We start from the raw sequence: 19,586 nt of genomic DNA, 5'->3' as shown, positions 1-19,586 counted from the left end.
AGAGACAACTGAAGTACAAAGTAGCCACAAGTTTTGACAGCAAAGAGCATGCAGAACGTTGGCGACCAGAAGGACTATCAGACACAGAGGTACGAGAGAAGGAGCCGGTGATTGAAGAGGAAACTGCAAACCTTGAGGCAGATAGTTTTGCCGGCAGAGAAGTTGGTGATATTGGTAAGGGTCTTGGCCTTTTCCTTTAATTAGTATCTCATTCTGTCTAGGTCATTATGGCTCTCTGGGCCCTTCCTCACACCACCCTAGTGTGGGAAAGGTCAGCATGATGATGATGATGATGATGATGGTGATGATGATGATGATGATGATGATGAAAAATCCTTTCACCCCAGACATGCAGGGTCTCCAGGGAGCCATTGTGAAGGGAGGCAGCGCCAATAATCGTGCGGGTGACATTGACGACGACACAGACGGTTTGGACGTCGGGGAGGTGGTGGGGCAGGATGTCAACGCTCCCACAGACGACTCGCAGAACCCAGACAACCAGACACTGCTGAGGCTCCTTGATTATGGCGAGAAGGTCAGGTTCAAGTACAGTCAGGGACAAAATGACACCATAATTCCATTTATAAAATCTATATAATGGGTTTGGCCATGGTACATCTGATGTTTTCTGTAGACTGGAAGCTAAATCAAGTGCCAAAACCAACTAATTACATCACAACAGTTGCTGGAAGCTGTTCAGAAAAATGAAATTTGAGATGTGTAATAAGATATGTCATTGTGAAAAGTCTCAGCTTGGACTTGACTCTATGTAGAGACACTCCAAAGAATTATCACCAAGTGACTGTAATTGTGGCTGAATGTTTCCTGCTTAAGTGCGATGATTGTGTTGGTAATTTGCAAGTGTGTAGCCACATTTCACTTTCATGCCAGTACCTCCCAGGGTCAGTGGTAGCCAGTCATTTACTGTCTAGTGGTTTTTGAGGTGTAATGTGTAGAATTAATCAATAAAAAAATGCATTACAAAATATCAGCAGTCTCTAAGAATACAATCCTTTTGTTTTAGATCAGCCACATGTTCCGATGTGCAAGGATCCAGGGCTTGGACACCATCGAGGGGCTGCTGCTGTTTGGCCGTGAGCACTTCTACATCGTTGATGGGTTCACACTGCTCAAGAGCCGCGAGATACGTGATATCGCATCATTGCCGGAGGGATCACACGAGCCCATAGTCCCATCAACGTCGCCCAGGACCAGCCAGGAGGAGCACTCGTGTTCAAAGTTCCACTACGATGAAATTAGAGAAGTTCACCAGAGGAGGTTAGTTATGATAGACTGGTTAGGTTGGCTGGGTTTATTTGGGCAGATTAGGCCAGGTGAAGTTATGTTGGGATAGGTTAGAGTATATTTGATTAGGTTAGCATAAGTTTGCCTTGTTGGGTTGGCAGTATGTAGGCATTTAGAAATGACTGGTAATTGGATAACAGGAAACAATAGTTACATTTGTCATAAATATCCACACTGTTGCCTGTCATGTCAAAAGATTTTTGGAGTAAAAACTTGTTTGAATAATATGTAATTGTCTCTGTTATGTACGATTTCGAACACTGCTATAGATTCACTTTTTAGCCAATCAGTTATAGAACACTTACACAGTGTTTTGAGAAATTTGTTGGACTCCAAACATCACAGTACTGGGTTTCAAGTCTTTGCTCATTGTCTGTTTATCATAGTGAATTGGACCATTAGTATGTCCTCACCTGAACATGATTTAACTGGTGTTTTTTTCCCTTGCAGATAATCATTGATAAGTGATATAATTTGCCTTTTTTTTTTTTTTTTTTTTTTTGCCCCCAGATACTTGTTACAGCCAATTGCCCTGGAGATTTTTTCTTCTGATGGCAGAAATTATTTACTTGCCTTACCTAGAAAACTCCGCAATAAAACATATCAAAGGTAAGTAGGATGGTGCTACCATATTAATTTACTTCAGTGTACAGTATAGTCACTTCAGAGGTAGAATTGCTTGTAAGGTAAAGCATCCTGTAAATACTGTATATCTTGTAAGTAGTCTGTTGCTGTTATGATCTTGCTCTCTTGTCCAGTCATTCACTTATGTAGCCAGTTATTTCTCAGTGTCTTGTTGGTTGTGGTGGAGATATGGCACAAAAAAACAGGGACATTGGGGTGGGTTTTCAATCAATATACAGTACGATTTTTACACACATTTTCTGTAGTGTCTAATGTAAATACATGCAGCAAGATACTGTACTCTTCCTTGGTCTAGATGTTGTTCTGGATGTTGTTTAATTGTACTGTTAATGTCTTCAACACTGACATTTTGTGATAGTTTGTTCTTGTTCGCTCTGGACAGTTTAATTTGGGGGGATATCTCTTCTTGTCATGGGGCTGAGGACCACATGTTGCCTCTTTAGTCAAAATCCCTCCAAAGTTCAGTAAAATCTTAATAAAAGTAGCTCAACTGAAAAATATTATCAGATTGAAGAGGGTAATGTGATAACAGTAGTAGTTGTAGCCCCAGGTTCATCTGAAGTGTAAACCCAGTGGACTGCAGGCTAAAGTTGCTCTTCTTCTGCGGTTCGTCCTCATTTATGGGATTAGGGAGGGAGTTGAGGGACGGCTGTATAATGTGCAGTGATGGTTACATGCAGCCATCCCTCTCCAGCCCCAGTATGCTACTGACATGGGGATTTATTGTGCACCAGGTTACTGATGGTGTGTACAGGGCTGTCGGACAATGCACAGCAGTCCGTGGAGGGTCAGCGCAGGTCAGCCAGCGTAGAGCAGCCGGGCGGACTCTTCTCATCCATCATTGGCGAGACCTCAGTCACTCACAGATGGGTGGTCAGTACTACATGGCATGTGCCTTGAGTTTCATCAGTGTAGTATTAGTGTATTGTGATTATTTTATTGATTCATTCATTCATCATCTAATCCTGTGTTGTCCCATGAGGAGCATAGCAGCCCAAGGCTAGGCCCAGTGAGACATTAATATTTCATATCTTGTTAGTGTGACAGTTCTGTTCAACATGAAGAAGAATCTGTAACAAAAGAAGTTAAGAGAGTTTGCATCTGACCTTTTTGCCATACTGTCTCTTCTAAGTTTAATTGTTTGATGGTAACAGGAATTTTATGAAAATTATATCCTCAGGGTGAAGAGGTTAAGCATGATAAATAGAGTTTGATGATGTTGATTTACTTATGTTTCTCACCATCCCCAGCGTGGAGAGATCAGCAACTTCCAGTACTTGATGCACCTAAACACTCTGGCGGGACGCTCGTACAATGACTTGATGCAGTACCCCATCTTCCCATGGGTCCTGGCTGACTATGACTCAGAGGAGCTTGACCTCACCACATCCATCACATTCAGAGACCTCTCCAAACCCATGGGAGCACAGGTACACTCGGCAAATATATCCTTGTATTTTAAGGAAAGTCTTCTTCATTTAGATTTACCTTTGGCTTGGTTTGTTGTCGCCTTTGTGCAGTCACACTAAAAAGTTTCCCTCTTATTTCAGTGCACTGGCGTCATATTAAGGGCATATCCATCACTTGCATCCCAGTTTCATAATGTCAGATAGAATAATCTGTGGACAGAAAAATCCCAAGTGGGCGAAGCAGGGTGCCGACTATTACTGTATGTATTGAGATATATCATTGATTTGTTTACCTCTTTTATACATGTGTCTGTGTATTTTTCGTGTTGCAGACTCCTGACCGCCTTGAACAGTTTGCTAAGCGTTACCGTGAGTGGGATGATCCCTCCGGCGAGACTCCCCCCTACCACTACGGCACACACTACTCCTCGGCCATGATTGTGTCCTCGTACCTTGTCCGCATGGAGCCATTCACACAGCACTTCCTCAGGCTCCAGGTCAGTAGATTTATGTGTGACACAGTGTCATCTTCACCTTTTGTCTGTTTACACCATTTTTTATTGAGCATTTAATTATGCTTCACTCTGATCTTATATGTCAGGACCGAATTGCCTAGCCCTGGGCTTCTACGCTTCTCATGGGGCAACGTAGAATTGGATGATGGATGGATGGATAATTATGAAGACATTTTTTTTTTTTTTTTTTTTTTTTTTTTTTTTTCCCCTGATGATTTCTGCTACTTCAACCTAAGGATATCTTTCCAATGCTGAATAAACTTGTTTGGCATTAGCCAGAGTATACTTGTAATATGAAAAACATCCCTAGGGTGAAAGGGTTGATCAGCTGAAAAGTATCATCATGTAGGGATCAGAACCAACCTTCATTTTTGCTGCTGCTAGGCAGCTTTATTAACCTTTAGGGGATACTGTCTGCATTAAGGGGATTAAATATAAACATCATTTATCCCTTCAGTTGCTGACATAAATTTTTATATCTCACTCCTGTTGCTGTCAGGGTATTTTATCAAGGTTTGGTGGGGCTGTCTTGGTGGAAGGGCTAAGTTGAGCTGGTTTGAATAAGGGGAGTGTGAATTAACCACTTCAGTGTCTCTGAATGATGCTATGCCACATGGGGAAAATGAAGGAAAATTGTTGGTAAGGAATGGTAGAGAAAATCAGAACTTTGCAGTGTATAACATGTTCATTTCTGTATTTTCGCAGGGTGGCCACTTTGACCTGGCCGACCGAATGTTCCACAGCATGAAGGAGGCATGGCACTCAGCCTCACGCAACAACATGGCTGATGTCAAGGAACTCATACCAGAGTTCTTTTACCTGCCAGAGTTTCTTGTCAACTCTAACAAGTTTGACTTAGGTAAGATACCATAGTTTTTGTTTTGCCGTGATTACCCGTGATATTGATACGGCAAGAGTGAGTCTTAGGTGCTGTGTTATTGCTGGTACAATTAACCCCCTCATGGTTTGTCACAGGCCTGATATTGTGTTCCAGCTAGTGCCATACTGTACTTTTATTCAAGTGAGAGTCAGTCATAGGTGGGAAAAGGTCAGAGTGATATTGGTGGATGAAAACGTAATACTGCACCACTTTGTTCACCTCCAGGGTGTAAGCAGAGTGGGAAGCAGCTGGATGACGTGATTCTGCCTCCGTGGGCGAAAGGCGATGCCCGGGAGTTTATCCGACTTCATCGCGTGGCCCTGGAGTGCGACTACGTGTCCGCCCATCTGCATGAGTGGATTGACCTCATCTTTGGCTACAAGCAGTTAGGGCAGCCAGCAGTGGAGGCTGTCAATGTCTTCCACCATCTCTTTTATGAGGGCAATGTTGATATCTACAAGTAAGGACCTGGTGTAAAGTTGTTGTTATTATTATTATTATTATTATTATTATTATTATTATTATTGTTATTATTATTATTATTGCAGAAGATGGATGGAGGAAGGAAAACCAAATTAAATACAGAAAAAAAAAAGTTCCCTACACTAGACTACGGGTGTCCTCCCTTCATAAAAAATCTGTAACAGTTGGACTTCAATGGCTGTGGAGGTGTGCAAGGATGGGGTCACCTATGGGATAAGAATTTTAAATGGTTTTAAATAAGAAGAAAGTTCTGATATCTGTATTATAAACATATATATAGTTTTTACTATGTACATACAATAAAGGCTGATTATGATGTACGGTAATCCACCTTCCATAGCATCGATGATCCCCTGAAGAAAAATGCCACAATTGGGTTCATCAACAACTTTGGTCAAATCCCCAAGCAACTTTTCCGCAAGCCACACCCGTGCAAGAAGTTGTCTGGCCAGCGCACCTCCATCATCGATGCCGGGCCGCTCTCTCAAGCCCCGGCTGTCACTCCCATTGAGAAGGTCTTCTATCACAACCTCGACAATCTCAGACCTTCCATGCATGCCGTCAAGGGTGAGTACAGGAAATGAGGGTTGTTTCATCTCTCAGAATATGTGTTTGAGTGCTTATTTTATGAATCTTTTATTAGATACAGCACCAAGATTATTTTGGTCCAGCTTCAGACTGTCATTGCTTGCTGTCTGGAGTGTTTGAGTACTTTGTTGTATGAATAATTAATCATATACATTCTTGTTGGTAATAGTGTTCATACTCCAGCCAGTATAATTTACGTCACATACAAGACTAGTTTGTGTCGTGCTTTTAAATTTTCAGACTGACTTTGGGTGGTTTTGACGTAACTATACATCTTAACTCTGAAATTATCAAGCCATATTTCATTAAAGTAGTTCATGAGCTCAGAATGCAGGCAATTTCTGACATCTCCAATTTATGTTTATGTATTTTGGCCTTCAGAGGTGAAGAGTGGAGTGGGCCAGATAATTGCCCAGGATAAGATGATTCTGGCTGTAGAACAGAACAAAACTCTCATGCCACCATCGTATCAGCGTTACCTGGCTTGGGGCTTTGCGGACCAAAGGTGAGGGATTCAGGGCTTGGTGTAGTAAGTCCTTAGCATGTCACTTTTTTTTTTCCCCGCATCAGCTGCAGGCAGGTAATTGTCCGTGCAGTAAAGTATATAAATGTGCCAACTTAGTGTAACATTGCCACCTGTAAAACTGATTTTGCCGGTTCCCTTACTTTAATGCATCAAATGTTCCAAAGAAAACTGATATTTTTAACACATCCCAGAAATATGCAGAGGATTGCCTGTGTTGTGACCTTCAGTGAGCTGGATGGAGTAGTAGTAGTAGTCATAACCTCAAGTTCATCAGAAATAAACTTAGTGGACTGCAGAGTGAAGTTGCCCTTCTCAGGCAGTCCACCATCCTCTTGGGGGGGATAGGGAGGGAGTTGAGGGACATTTTATAACTGGGCACTGGAGACACCCAGCAGTGTTGGTGCCACCACATGAAGGTATCACTCTCCAGCACCCAACCTTGATAAAACACTGGTTATATGAGAACACTGGCACATAATAAGCTGGAGTTTTAATAACCTCTTAATCCATTTAGTATGATGATGATGTCTTGGTACTACCATAGATAGTTGTTTTTGTTTAGCAATAGATTAATACTAGCTTGTAGTGTTAGTATGAAGAACTGCTTTGGAGAGGCTATAGAACAGCAGCATTGTCATTTTCAGCCAGTAAGTTACATGAAATAACACACAAAAGGATGAAAATCTGAGTCAAGTTAATACATAATATTTTGTACTCCCCTTCAGCTTGCGAGTAGGAGGGTACGAGAGTGAGAGAGCGACACTGGTGAGTGAGACACCGCAGAATGGAGAAATCTTGGCTGCTGTCTGTCCCAACAACAAAACCATCATCACTGCAGGCACATCAACGGTAAGGCCTGTCTTCAGTGATACAGTAAGCACAGTATTTTTTTGTTTCCTTACAGTACAGTGTGTGTGTATGTGAATGTGTGAGTGTGAGTGAGCTTCCATGTGTGTGTATGTATGCAGGTTTATGATGTGACCACAGTTTAAACATTACCTATAATTGTAATGTGCTTTCATAGAAAATATCATTTAATCATATTTGGGTAATAGATTATTGTTCACTGTGGAATAAAGTGCAAAAAAGGATAAAAACAGGCAACATATGATGGGAACATACTCTAGTTTGTAATGAGTATGAGTGTGATGAAGTTGTCCTTGCAGGTGGTCAACGTATATGAGATCATCAAGCGTCAGTTGGTGTTAAAGAAGTGCCTATATGGGCATAGTGATGCCATCACCTGCCTGGCGGCCAGCAGTGGCTATGGTCTCTTGGTGTCCGGGTCACGGGACCGCTCTGCCATCATATGGGACCTGGCCCGCCTTGCATACGTCCGACAACTAATCCCACACCAGGCGCCTGTAGCAGCACTTGCTATCAACGAACAGACAGTATGTTCATTGTTCATGTGTGTCATGTTTACTGTAGTAGTGTTGGTTGATACAATTCCTGTCATAAGCAAAATAACACTGCAAGTAGGCTATATACTGTACATATACTAATATGACTGTTAATATTGTGCTAAAACATTGTAATATGAAATAGCTGATGTAGTGGCTTTTTCCTTGTGTTGTTAGGGCGACATAGCAACGTGTGCTGGGACGTGGCTGCACGTTTGGAGCATCAATGGTGTGGCGGTGGCAGCCGTGAACACAGCCCTCGGTGCTCACTCACCCCTGCAGCAGATCCTGTGTGTATCATTCTCAACTATGTACGAGTGGGACCCTGGCAATGTTATCATGACGGGATCTTCTGATGGCGTTGTCAGGGTAAGTTTTGGGGAATGACATGGATCTTCTTACTACACTGGGTCTTTCCTGAGCTGGATCAGGATTTACAAACTTATGAGCAGTTCCCTCTCATATCTGTGATTTGTTTTTGCAAGAACGGCAAGAAAAGAAGAGTGCTGGAGCTTTTCGTGCCTCTTGTTTTTATTATGATTTGTTTTCATAATAAGGACAAGGGAAGGAGAATGCTGTAGCTCTCCATGTCTCTTGTTTGTATTATGATTTGTTTTGATAATAAGGATGAGGGAAGGAGAATGCTGTGGCTTTCCACATGTCTTGTTCTTCATGCAGAAATAAATCTTGAGTTACAACAGAATTGATTGTAAGATTGTTTGTGATTCATCCCTGAATACGTTCTGATCTTTGTGTCACATTTTCAGCCATGTATGAATGGGATCTGCTTTACACTCAGAGCATGTACTTCAGTTTTTTTCCCCAACACATCACATCACAGAATTATCCATGGGTAGAGAAACATATTAAGCCAGTATAAGAAATTGAGAAGTAGAAATGGTTATCGTATTAGGTGACTTAGGACTTTCCTCCTCAAATTTTTGTCTCCATAGATAGCTCATTTCATATAAACCTGATATTTTTGATTGTGAGGATGGTGGTGGTGATGGTGTTGGTGGTGGTGGTGGTGGTGATGATGATGATGATGATGATGATGATGATTAGGGCAGTGATTATGATGAAGATGATAAGGATAATAATAATAATAGTAATAATAATAATAATAATAATAATCTGGCCTTTTGTTTCTCAAAAGCACCAGTAATAATAACATTGGCTTCCCCTCCACCCCCTTCTCCATGTGACAGATGTGGGGTATTGAGTATGTTCAGGTTCCGGCAGATGACTCCGGTGACAACGCAAGCAGCCCTGACAGCGACCAGACACACCGCACAACGAAAGACCCAGCACAAAGTAAGCACCAGTAGTTAATGATTTTTGCTACAGTTCATTCACCTTGATGGGTCAGTTTTGCATCTCTTTGTGGCTTGTTTCCCATAGCTTGGTGACAGAGTAAGACAGTGCTGTGGCTTGATATCCTCTTCATAGCACTTCTTCATAAACAGCATCATATTCTAGTGCTAGTGTATTTTTATGGCTGAGCATTGAAGATGGAGAGATGGTAGTTTAAGGGCAGATTAGAGTCAGAAGAATACAGATATATTTTACAATTAGCTCTAGGTAGTGTAGTGGTTATAATACCCCAGTTGGTCCATTAGTTAATTGGTGCCTGATGATCTAGTGGGTAGAATAGGGCAGCAGTTAGAGTGGTGCTGTTAGTACATTTTTCAGTAAACATAATGCCACCCGGGGAATTAGGTCAGTCATCCATCTTTAAATGTTCTGGACAATGTAGCCTAGCCTGAGGCCCCTAAACCTCATTTGGGATAATATGGGAGTGTCTGTTACCGTTACTATACTGTCTATTTTTCAGACAAGAACCGAGTTTGTTAGTATGAAATCTTTTTTAAATCTAGTGTAATTGTTTGTCGGTTGGGGGGAAAAGTGGCCCTATACAGTATTAACCCCATCAGCATGAGAAGTTTCCTGGGTTTAATTTAGAGTCTTGAATAAGTTGATTAAAGTCATCAGTAGGTTGCCAGAATAATTAAGAAATAACTTGGTATCATACAGCATCATAGAGATACAGGGTTGCCTAATGGACTAAAAAAGAAAAGCTAGTTTTGAAGCTCACTGTATGATGGTATTAATGTAGTATAGTGATGTATACTCCAGGTTATGATTCCATAACTTGCTTTTATTCATACTGTTAGCTTGACATTTCTTCGTTGTCATAAGCAGCGTCAGAGGCACTGTACCTTTATAAATTGTGTTTATTAACCCCTTCAGTACAAGATGCCTCCCCAGAGCTCAGTAGTGGTAAGTAAGTTCATTGCATCTGACACTGTATATACTGTATACTGCACATTTATATAGTGTTGTAATGTGTAGGATGAAAAAATGAAGTGCATAAGATCAGACTGAAATGTTTGATTTTGGCTCAAGTGTTCATTTGTCTGTAAGCAAAATTTCACGAAACTGTTCAGGGAAGATTTGGTAGTTAGAAATTTAATGGCTACTCAAACTGAAGCATCTGCACATACACATTTTTAGTTAACAGAGATCTTACTGTACTTAGGCAGGTAGAATTAATGAACCAGTGCATCAGTGTATTGAAGGGATTAATAACATTGTGTAGTTCATTTTGTTAGTGTATAATAGTGAAATGTAGTGTAAGGTGTAGCATTGGCAACTGTGTGTCAGGTGACAGCAGTGAGGCCAAAGGTGGGAAGTCCCCCGGCAGCCAGTCCCCCACACAGCCTCTGCCACCAGGACAGTCAGCACGCGCAAGCGATGTTGTCAGGCGCCTCTCCACCGTTGAGGATTTCCCACCGGGTAACCCAGCACTCTCTTATTTGATCAGAATAGGAATGTGGATGGTTTATTACCATTTGAGTGTAAAACTTTTTTTTTTTTTTTTTTTTTTAGTGATTCTGCTGCAGGTTTTGACTGCAAGGCTTTTTCTTTTCTTTCTCTGGCTGTATTTAATCCAGTAGCGTTAAAATTTGTACTTTGCTTGCATAGTAAGATGTGTTAATTATAATTAATTTTCTTAAAACACCACAGATAAAATTTTATTATTACCTTGTGAAAGAGTTGGTTGTTAGAAACATTTTTTTGATATACTGTGTTTTGCAGAATATCTCATGACTCTAATAACTTTCTGACAGCAGCACTCTTGAAGAAGAGTGTAAGTGAAAGCAGCTTATCAGAAGAGGGTGAGAGTGATGTGGAGGAGGGAGGGAAGGCTGGTGAGGAGGGTGACACAGGCACAGTGGACTTGGACTCCTACACTGTGGTTCCATCCAGCAAGAGTATGACACCACTCTCCAAGGCTGGGGTGAGGCATATTCCTTGGCTTGTATTCTTGTCAGTTAACCCTTGCAGTCGGGGGACATTATTTCATTTTTCTCACCAACTCTGGGCAGTGTTATCCAGTTAGGGTAGACATTTCAAACTGGATAGATTTGACACGGCTGTAATAACCCCTTAACAATACGAGAGACTCTTATGCCAGACAAGTTTGTCTGGCAACAGCGAGAATAAAATAAGAAAGACCTCACCTGGATCCAAGGGGTCAGGGTGGCTCATTTGTACCTCTGTCTTAGCATGTTAGTTTAGTCTGAGGAGTATACATAACACCGTGCAGCTCCATTGATGGCCAAGTGTAATCAGATTGGAGGTGTAATTTGACTATAGCATGCATTTTCCAAACTTATGAAGACCCATGACTCCTTTCACCATAGTTGATGGCTTAGTGTACTTATACTGGAAGGGGTTAATTTTACTAATAACATCTGATAACTAAGGCCAGTGGTCCCATCCCCTGCCATAACCTCACAAACATTCATTCCTTCATTCTTTCAACACAAACATGCACAATAACACAAAAAGTTGGCTGGCAAACTACTTAGCAGGCAGATGTGCACATGTAACATTTGCTGGTCAGTCATTGAGCATCAAAAACTTCACAAATGGCATCCTTCAAGGATCTGTTTTGTCCCCTACATTCCTTAACCTATACATACGTGACATACCCACACCCCACACACCACAAATACACATAGCTTCCAGTGTAGATGACATAACACTTTCATGTACACACAAGAATTAAAACACAGCTGCACACATCCTCCAACCTTACCTCAACACACTACACAAATGGTTCACCACAAACAGACCTTAATATAACGCCAGCCAAATCTACAGTGACCCTTCTCACAAATTGGACAGCAGAACTTAGTCACATTCCACATCTTACCATAAACAACCCCCCCCCCCCACACACACACACATCCTTGGTGTAACATACAATACATCATTGTCATTTAAACAACACATCACAACCATTTAAATTAAATTAGCACCAAGGCTCAGTGCCCTAAGGTAACTTGGCCATACAACATTCGGACACAACAAAGAAACCACCACCACAGTACACAAACAATATATATGTTCAGTGATGAATTATTCAAGCCCTGCTTGGGCCTCTAACCTCACTAAAATACACTACAGCACCCTACAGACCATACAGAACAAGGCCCAAAAAATAATCACAGGCTGCACAGGTACTACACCCACAGACCACCTACACCAAGAAACCAAAGTCCTCAAAGTCAAGGATCATCTAGACATGAGAGGCACATAAATTCTTGCTGCAGCGTCCACAAACCCACACCATCCACTACACGACACTCAGTTTTTTTTTTATCGAGGTGAAGATGCACTTGACAGGTCGGAGATGATTGGCTGAATGCAACATTACTTCATAATCTCTTTACTCGTTAACATTATTAATTGCCAACACATAACTCAGGGGGGAATTAGGGTTAGTAAATGTTATTCAGACATGTTGCATTCAGCCAGTCATCACCAACCAGTCAAGTGCATCTTTGCCTCAATAAAAAAAACTGAGTAGACATGGCAGCACATCCACACACACACCAGGGAACATCAAACCAACACCCAGCACACGATATCATACACAAATATTGTCATCTCTCCCCCTTTGCCCTCCTCAAACCAGCTTCCAGAAGCGTATCCATGCTCGAATCACTCGCCACTCCATTCAGTCACCCAGACAACACACAGCTGCATGCACGGCCTCCTGATATCCACCCTTCTGAATCCTACTTCCCTTGTGAGGACAGTGTCCACCTGGCCAGGCTGAGATGTGGGCATCATCCAGCCCTCTTGAGTTATCAGAAGAGACTGGATGACTCCATTGCTGATGCCTGTCCAGGATACAATGCAGCATACTATACTGTTAAGCATATTATGGAAGACTGCTTTGCACACAGTCGCCCGCACCAGCAATGCAGCAAGCACTCCTTGAGAGCTCTGTGGGAAAGCCCAGTCTTGGCTGTGGTCATCCTTAGGGACGCAGGGCTGTTCGGCCAGACTGCTTCAGCAACAACTAGTACTACTGCTAAGGTTTATCAAATTTTGTGTACCTATGACTTAGTACAAGTTGTGGAAGTCACCCATTTCTCAAAGGTGAAAGGAAACTGAAGCAGCAGCCCAGTGTATTGACAAAGTGCTGTCATATTCCAGGATCTGAGCCCAAGCAAGGATTGGAAGGAAAAGCGTCCCCTGCACCGGCAAGTGGCCATGTCTGTGTCCACCAACAGCAGCAGCAGTATGGAGGCAACACACTCTCCGTCGCTGGAGGCGCATGACGATATTGTTCTCAGGCGTAGCAGTAACTATCCACAAGGTACTGTAGCTGAAACATTTTTGTTCTTTTAACTGGATGGAACCTGAAAAGATTTCCATCTGAGGAGTGGTCAGGGTTTCTTGCCCACGTAATGTCACTCGGTCAAGAGAGGATGTTCTTCATCGCCTTAATTAAATGTCAGGACAGAGTAGCCTTGCCCTGGTTTCCTGTGCTCTTGTATAAACAGAAGCATGGAGGCCCAGGAGTAGTTTGAGATTAAATGATGATGATGATGATGATGTTACTTTCCCAGGAGTGTCTCGGGCCATCAGCACCATTGAGCGCGTGGACTCCAGTGAGCACCAGCGCACCCATGACCACCGCCTCCAGACCAGCAAGAGTGAGACCAGCCTGGCCGACAGCGATGCCTTCGTTCTTATCTCAGACTCGGAGGTGCGGGAGGCCCAGGCAGGAGGTGTGAGTGACCTGGCGAAGAAGAAGCCACCTAGGAACCCACTCATGCCAGGTATTAGTCATCAAGAAAGGGAAAGAGATAGAGAGGGAGAGAGAGCCAGGATTTCAGTGGCTTAAATGGCTAATGAGTGAGTTTGTTGCCCTTTTCACTGGTCGTGCTGTTGACAGTTCCCTCTCTTTTGTACTTTCTCATTCCTTGTTTCCTGGACGCAGGCTCTCCCCAGCCTTGGTTGAGAAAAAGATAATTGTAGTACAGATTAATATTGTTTGATCAATAAACCTTGCCCATTCTTAGGTGAGAAGGGAGGTCAGAATGATGATGGTGATGATGCTTAGATATGTAATGTTTATATTTGTGTGTGTGTCAGGGATGAAATGGGCGTGTCAGCTGGTGTTCCGCAGTAAGCTCACCATGCACACGGCCTACGACAGACGCGACAACACTGAGCCTGCCTCAGTCACTGCCCTCGCTGTCTCAAAGTGAGTATTTGTTTTACCTATGTATTTGGGAGGAAGATGCATGTTTCTTTTATCTATCATTCGTATTTTAATTTTTTTTTTCTTTTAGATCAGTGTATTCAAGAGTGAGAGCAGTGGAAATGAGTTACTTGAGAGGAGCATGTGGAGTGACGTGGAGGGACAGGTTGACGAATGAAGAAGTGAAGGAATGTTGTGGGGTAGATGTGGATGTGGTTGAAAAGATTAGGAGAAATACACTGAGGTGGTTTGGACATGTGGAGAGAATGGAGAATGAAAAACTGACTAAGAGGGTGTATGTAGGTGAGGTGGAGGGAGGGAGAGGGAGGGGTAGACCGAGGATGAGGTGGAGGGATGGAGTTGAGAGGTATATGAGGGAGGGGGGGGTGAGTTGGGGGGAGGGGAGTCAAATGGTGGGTGACAGAGTGACTTGGAGGCGTTTTGTCTGCGGCCACCCTTTTGCGGGATTAGGGCGTCGGGCTATAGATAGATAGATAGATAGTATTCATTTTAGGAAAGGACTTTTTAGAATGCAGGGAGTTAGACTCTGCATTGTTTAACCCGTGCAGTACAGGAGCACTTGCTATAGCTAAAGAGAGAGAGAGAGAGAAAGAAGAAGAAAATCATTTGGAGGTAGCAAAAATATTGGATGGGTTTGTTTTATCTGTGGTATTTGATTCCTGCATGGAGACATTCAGGATAGGGATTTGAGAAGGGAATTGGCTCATTTTACCCCTCTGTTTGACTTTCAGAGACCATCGAACAGTATTAGTAGGAGATGCGCGAGGGCGGGTGTTCTCGTGGAGTGTGCCGGACCAGCCTGGCCGTGCAGTAGCCGACCACTGGGTGAGAGATGACGGTAGCGATGGATGTGCCAACTGTCAGGTCAAGTTCAGTATCTATGAGAGGCGCCACCACTGTCGCAACTGTGGACACCTTTTCTGTTCAAGGTACCGTGATTGCTTGGTACTCTTCATCACCAGCACTTATTTACAGAATATACTTTTTTCTTCAGTAGTAGGTGGGGGCCCTCACTATCCACTCACTCGATGCAGTGTTGTTTTGGGTGTCTGCCCTTTCCCCTCTTCCTTCCACCCTCTTCTCTCTTTCATTCCTTCATTCTTTCCTCTTCCTTCTGCCTATGGATGACCGTACACTCCCACTTCTGCCTTTCTTTCCTTCATTCTTTCCTCTTCCTTCTGCCAGTGGGCGACTGTACACTGAGTGACAAGCCAAATGGTTTTCTGTACACTGTGAAACCATATACTACACTGGGTGGTAACCATATAATCAAATTATGGCGCCTGATGGTTTAGTGGATAATTAAGGCGCTCCAGTTGGATCGAGCCGGTGAAGGTTTATATCCAAGGGGTGGTTGGGGTTCATTGCTCACGTACTGCCACTCAGGGATGACTGACGCTGGTTACTAGCATCTCAAATATCAGGACCAACATGCCTAGCCCCGGGCTCCTACGCTTCTCACAGGGCAACATAGGATTGAATGATGGATGGACTTTTTCATTAATTGCAGAATACTCTTTTATTGTTCAGGATAATCACATGGTGCTCTCCATCATCAGCTTTTAATTGCAGAATACACTTTTTCAGTTCAAGGTAATCACATGGTACTCTCTGTTACCATCTGTGCATAAATGTACTGGACTACAATATCCCTCAGAAGAAGGTAGTATGGAATTGGTTGTTTCATCTTACTTTGTTTTTTTTAATCATGGAAATTATTTACATGGATTTTCTCTTCCCCACAGGTGCAGTCGTTTTGAGTCAGAAATATCCCGACTCCACATTTTGAAGAAAGTTAGAGTTTGCCAGAAGTGCTACACAGCTCTTAGACATGACAAATAAATGCAGGTGGCCTGTAGCATAATACATTTGCCATAATTTTAAATTGACAGGTAACCCTTGTGGATATCAAAATTTTAATTGTAGCTTAAGTTTCTCTGATGTGGATGTGAACTAATGTGCATCCCTTCATCGGAAATCTCTTTCTTCTCTGATTTTATGTGATTTTAGGATTCACAAAGCTGTAAATATCTGGTAAAGAATCATTGGTTCCATTGACAATACTCATTATATCACTGTGAACAGATATTTGCAAACACTGCATTTCCTCAAGCCACCACCTCACCCTGTACAGTGCTGTCAGTCTGGCCAGATTCACAGACAGACTTAAAGCCATATCCCCATCGTAACTAAGACACATTTTTGCAGGAAGATCAAGAGATATGGGAATAGAATACTAGAATAATTATCTTTTTGCATTAAGAACTAGAGACATAGAATAAAACATGTTTTTACAGTCAGAAGATATTTAGGAATAAGACTTTTTTTTTTTTTTTTTCTCAAGAAGCCCAAGAGACAAAGGAAAAAGGTAAGTTTTTACAGTAAGAACAAGAGACATGGGAATAAAAATATTTTTTTACAGTAAGAGCAAGAGACATGGTGTAAGATATGTTACTGTAGTTGGCTGAGAGTCTCTGAGTAAGATATGTTTTTGCTGTAAGAGCAAGAGATGTTTGCAGGATGGAAGGTATACATGGATATAAGGTTTGTTTAGCAGGAAGAGGGAAATACATGGGAGGAGTCTAATCTCTCCTTTCTTTGTCCTTCTTGCAAAAACGAGTCTCAGGTGCGAGAGGGAGGTGATATTTAGTTAGTTTGTGAATCTGGGCCCACATCTGAGTGAAATTTGGAATATTTGTGTATAAACTCAGGGTTTCGAAGTGGTCAGCACAAGTCTTGGGGCAAAGTTAAGATGCTGCCAAACTGGGTGTCTTTGGGGGAGGCAGCTGAAATATTGTTCGTGTTGGAGTACCTGGTTGTTCTGATAGTTGGTTTTTATGTTTCAGATTGGTTTTTGCATGACTGTGTGCTTGTGTATTGGAATGTATGTGAAATGCTTGGTTGTGGCTGCTACTCTGTGTGTGAAAGTGTCAGCAAAATCTTCACTGACATTGTGGGATTACCTGGTTTCCATTAAGCAAGTTACAGGATCACACAGGAGCCCATACTGTTTAAAGATTAGGTGTGTATCTTAAACTTTACGATTTTTACCATGATCCAACCTATAATTCACTACTAGTGTGTATAAACTGAAGGCCATAGAGAAGATATTAGTCTCAGGATTTTTGAAATACCTACTCAGTTGAATTATTTATGATGCAGAGTTTATTATTTATTTATTGTTGTTGGAGTATAAGTATAGTAATCAGGGTCCAGGAGAGGGGGTGTTACAGGTATCAAAACACCAGGACCCAGGTTCAAGGGAACCTGGAAAATATAATGCATAAAATAAATCTAATCAGATATTATTATTATCTTCTCACATGTGGGGAAAAGAATATGTCAAGGAGAAAAACTGTGGATATTATTACTAGTATTATTATTTTTTTGTGTAATTATTTTTATTTGGGGGGGAGGGTGTCAGTATGGTTGAAATGATTGAAAGATCAGGGGTCCATAATGTTCACTAGCACCAGTGGCCCAAGGTATCTCTCCCGGGCCCTGATGGTAATACAACATAAAATACAATGCTACGCCTCCAATATTATTACCGTGATATAGTACTTGCCCAGGAGTTATTTATATGCACTTTGTCAATTATTGCTCCTGTCATTAAAGTGATTTGTAGGGTTGTGTTTAAAAGAAACCACAAAATGAATTTTAATTTCAAAATTATGTATATTTTTCCTGTTAACAGAAGCTTAAAGCAGGAGCTGTATGCATGTTATCAGAGTACTGTTGGTGTCAAGTACTGTTGGAGTCAGGAGCTGTGTTGTTAATGTGGAATCTCAACGTGGGACAATTAGTTTTTATGGTGTAGAAGTGAAAGATTGTAACAAAGTAATTATTGTAGAAATAGTGATACTGTATATTACAGAGAGACATTATTCACACATGTGTTCGGCGGTTCCATAGTTTGCAGTGTATTGTGTTTTGCCTCATGCCATCAGTGACCTGGGATGTCTTGGCTCTACATAATATATAAGGAATGGGAACTGGCTGGTTACACAGTTTGTGTTTAGTTATGGAAAGGAAAGTGAGTAGTTGCCGTCATGTGTACATAGTGGACAGTTGTTCATAGCATGTTACCCATCACTACCTTCTGGTCTCTGTCTCTTTCCTCTCACATCCTCTTCCTCACCTGTCTAAGCAAGTTAGTATCTCCACGGAGTGGAATAAATAGATCTGTCTTTATTGGTGGCAAGAGTTGACAAGGTTTCCAGAGAACAGGGTTCACCACTGTCTGTAATACTTTGTATTACTGTGTACTGTATACCTGTACGCATGCAACATTTGAGGTACTCTTGTATTTTGAAGTACTGTCCTCATGTACATTTTAAATACTCTCCTTGTACATTTGAAGTACAGTACTGTCATCTTGTGTGTGTAGTTTGTATTTCTGATATAAAGATGACATGCTTGATTTTGGAATTGTATAATACAGTGCCAGGTTTCTCATGTCAGTAGGAGGTTATTGCTGCTGTGAGAACGAATAGTATATCCAGTATATAATGTGTCCCTGGAACAGTTATGCAGTTTACCCTGGAGTATTCATCTTTATTGTTCTGTTTCATATAATGTAAAGAAAAAAAAAAAAAGATAATGCAAGGCAATTATGTTATTCAAGATGATACCCAGGCAAGAAGTATTCCTGTCATTATTTTGTTTTAAGTGATGACACAGTGAACCTGTCATTGCAGCAGAGCTTTACATGTAACATGCACACCATGCCAGTTTTTGGCTTTGTATTAGACTGAATTGAACTTCATGATGAGCTATAAGAATGTTATTTGTATTTATTGTAGCAAACCTCATAGGTGCGAGAATTCATACTAGATAATGGCATTGGTTATGCTGTGATGCAAGGTTCTGTGTGTGTTTCTCTGTTAGTCTTGTGTGCCACTTGCCACCCACACGTGCCTAGAGCTGTGTAGGTAGAGTAGCTCCCCACACTTCACTTTGCCTCACTTGAACTCCTGATATCATAAAACACCTTTCATGCTCAGTTCAAAGGATATCCTTTCATTTAATTAGGAGGTAATTCCAATGACTGTGATGTATGCCTTGAACATGGTTGGACGCAGTTCATCCAGCTTTTGAAAGGAGTCTTTGAGTTGAGTAATCTTGTGTGTCATCATACCCATGGGTCCCACTAGCTCCCCTCACTTGGCTTCATGTCACCCCCACTCTGCTTCACATCACCCTCACTGCTGATGGTCACTCACCCTCATGGTTAAGGTACA

The 19,586-nt window shown here is 41.9% G+C and overlaps 1 protein-coding gene across 1 annotated transcript in view; it reads left to right on the top strand.

Moving 5' to 3' along the window:
• The window catches only part of bchs (WD repeat and FYVE domain containing 3 bchs), a 52,751-nt gene extending 36,524 nt beyond the window's left edge, over window positions 1–16,227 (top strand). Inside the window, exons 43-64 of the mRNA XM_080277314.1 lie at window positions 3–174; window positions 348–535; window positions 1,025–1,278; window positions 1,816–1,914; window positions 2,685–2,823; window positions 3,201–3,380; window positions 3,692–3,856; window positions 4,580–4,733; window positions 4,980–5,214; window positions 5,578–5,804; window positions 6,207–6,330; window positions 7,077–7,200; window positions 7,518–7,745; window positions 7,932–8,123; window positions 8,963–9,068; window positions 10,419–10,550; window positions 10,889–11,055; window positions 13,269–13,431; window positions 13,685–13,897; window positions 14,214–14,325; window positions 15,075–15,272; window positions 16,089–16,227. Of these exons, the coding sequence (XP_080133440.1) occupies window positions 3–174; window positions 348–535; window positions 1,025–1,278; window positions 1,816–1,914; window positions 2,685–2,823; window positions 3,201–3,380; window positions 3,692–3,856; window positions 4,580–4,733; window positions 4,980–5,214; window positions 5,578–5,804; window positions 6,207–6,330; window positions 7,077–7,200; window positions 7,518–7,745; window positions 7,932–8,123; window positions 8,963–9,068; window positions 10,419–10,550; window positions 10,889–11,055; window positions 13,269–13,431; window positions 13,685–13,897; window positions 14,214–14,325; window positions 15,075–15,272; window positions 16,089–16,185 (3,669 nt within the window). The 3' untranslated portion in view covers window positions 16,186–16,227. The remainder of the gene's footprint in view (window positions 1–2; window positions 175–347; window positions 536–1,024; window positions 1,279–1,815; window positions 1,915–2,684; window positions 2,824–3,200; window positions 3,381–3,691; window positions 3,857–4,579; window positions 4,734–4,979; window positions 5,215–5,577; window positions 5,805–6,206; window positions 6,331–7,076; window positions 7,201–7,517; window positions 7,746–7,931; window positions 8,124–8,962; window positions 9,069–10,418; window positions 10,551–10,888; window positions 11,056–13,268; window positions 13,432–13,684; window positions 13,898–14,213; window positions 14,326–15,074; window positions 15,273–16,088) is intronic.
• The last annotated feature ends 3,359 nt before the right edge of the window (window positions 16,228–19,586 follow it).

This window comes from Coenobita brevimanus, chromosome 69 (genome assembly GCF_032717465.1).
Source record: "Coenobita brevimanus isolate Jiangsu-jjx chromosome 69, ASM3271746v2, whole genome shotgun sequence".
Classification (NCBI taxonomy): Eukaryota; Metazoa; Arthropoda; class Malacostraca; order Decapoda; family Coenobitidae; genus Coenobita; species Coenobita brevimanus.
This window is presented reverse-complemented; position numbering and strand designations above follow the sequence as displayed.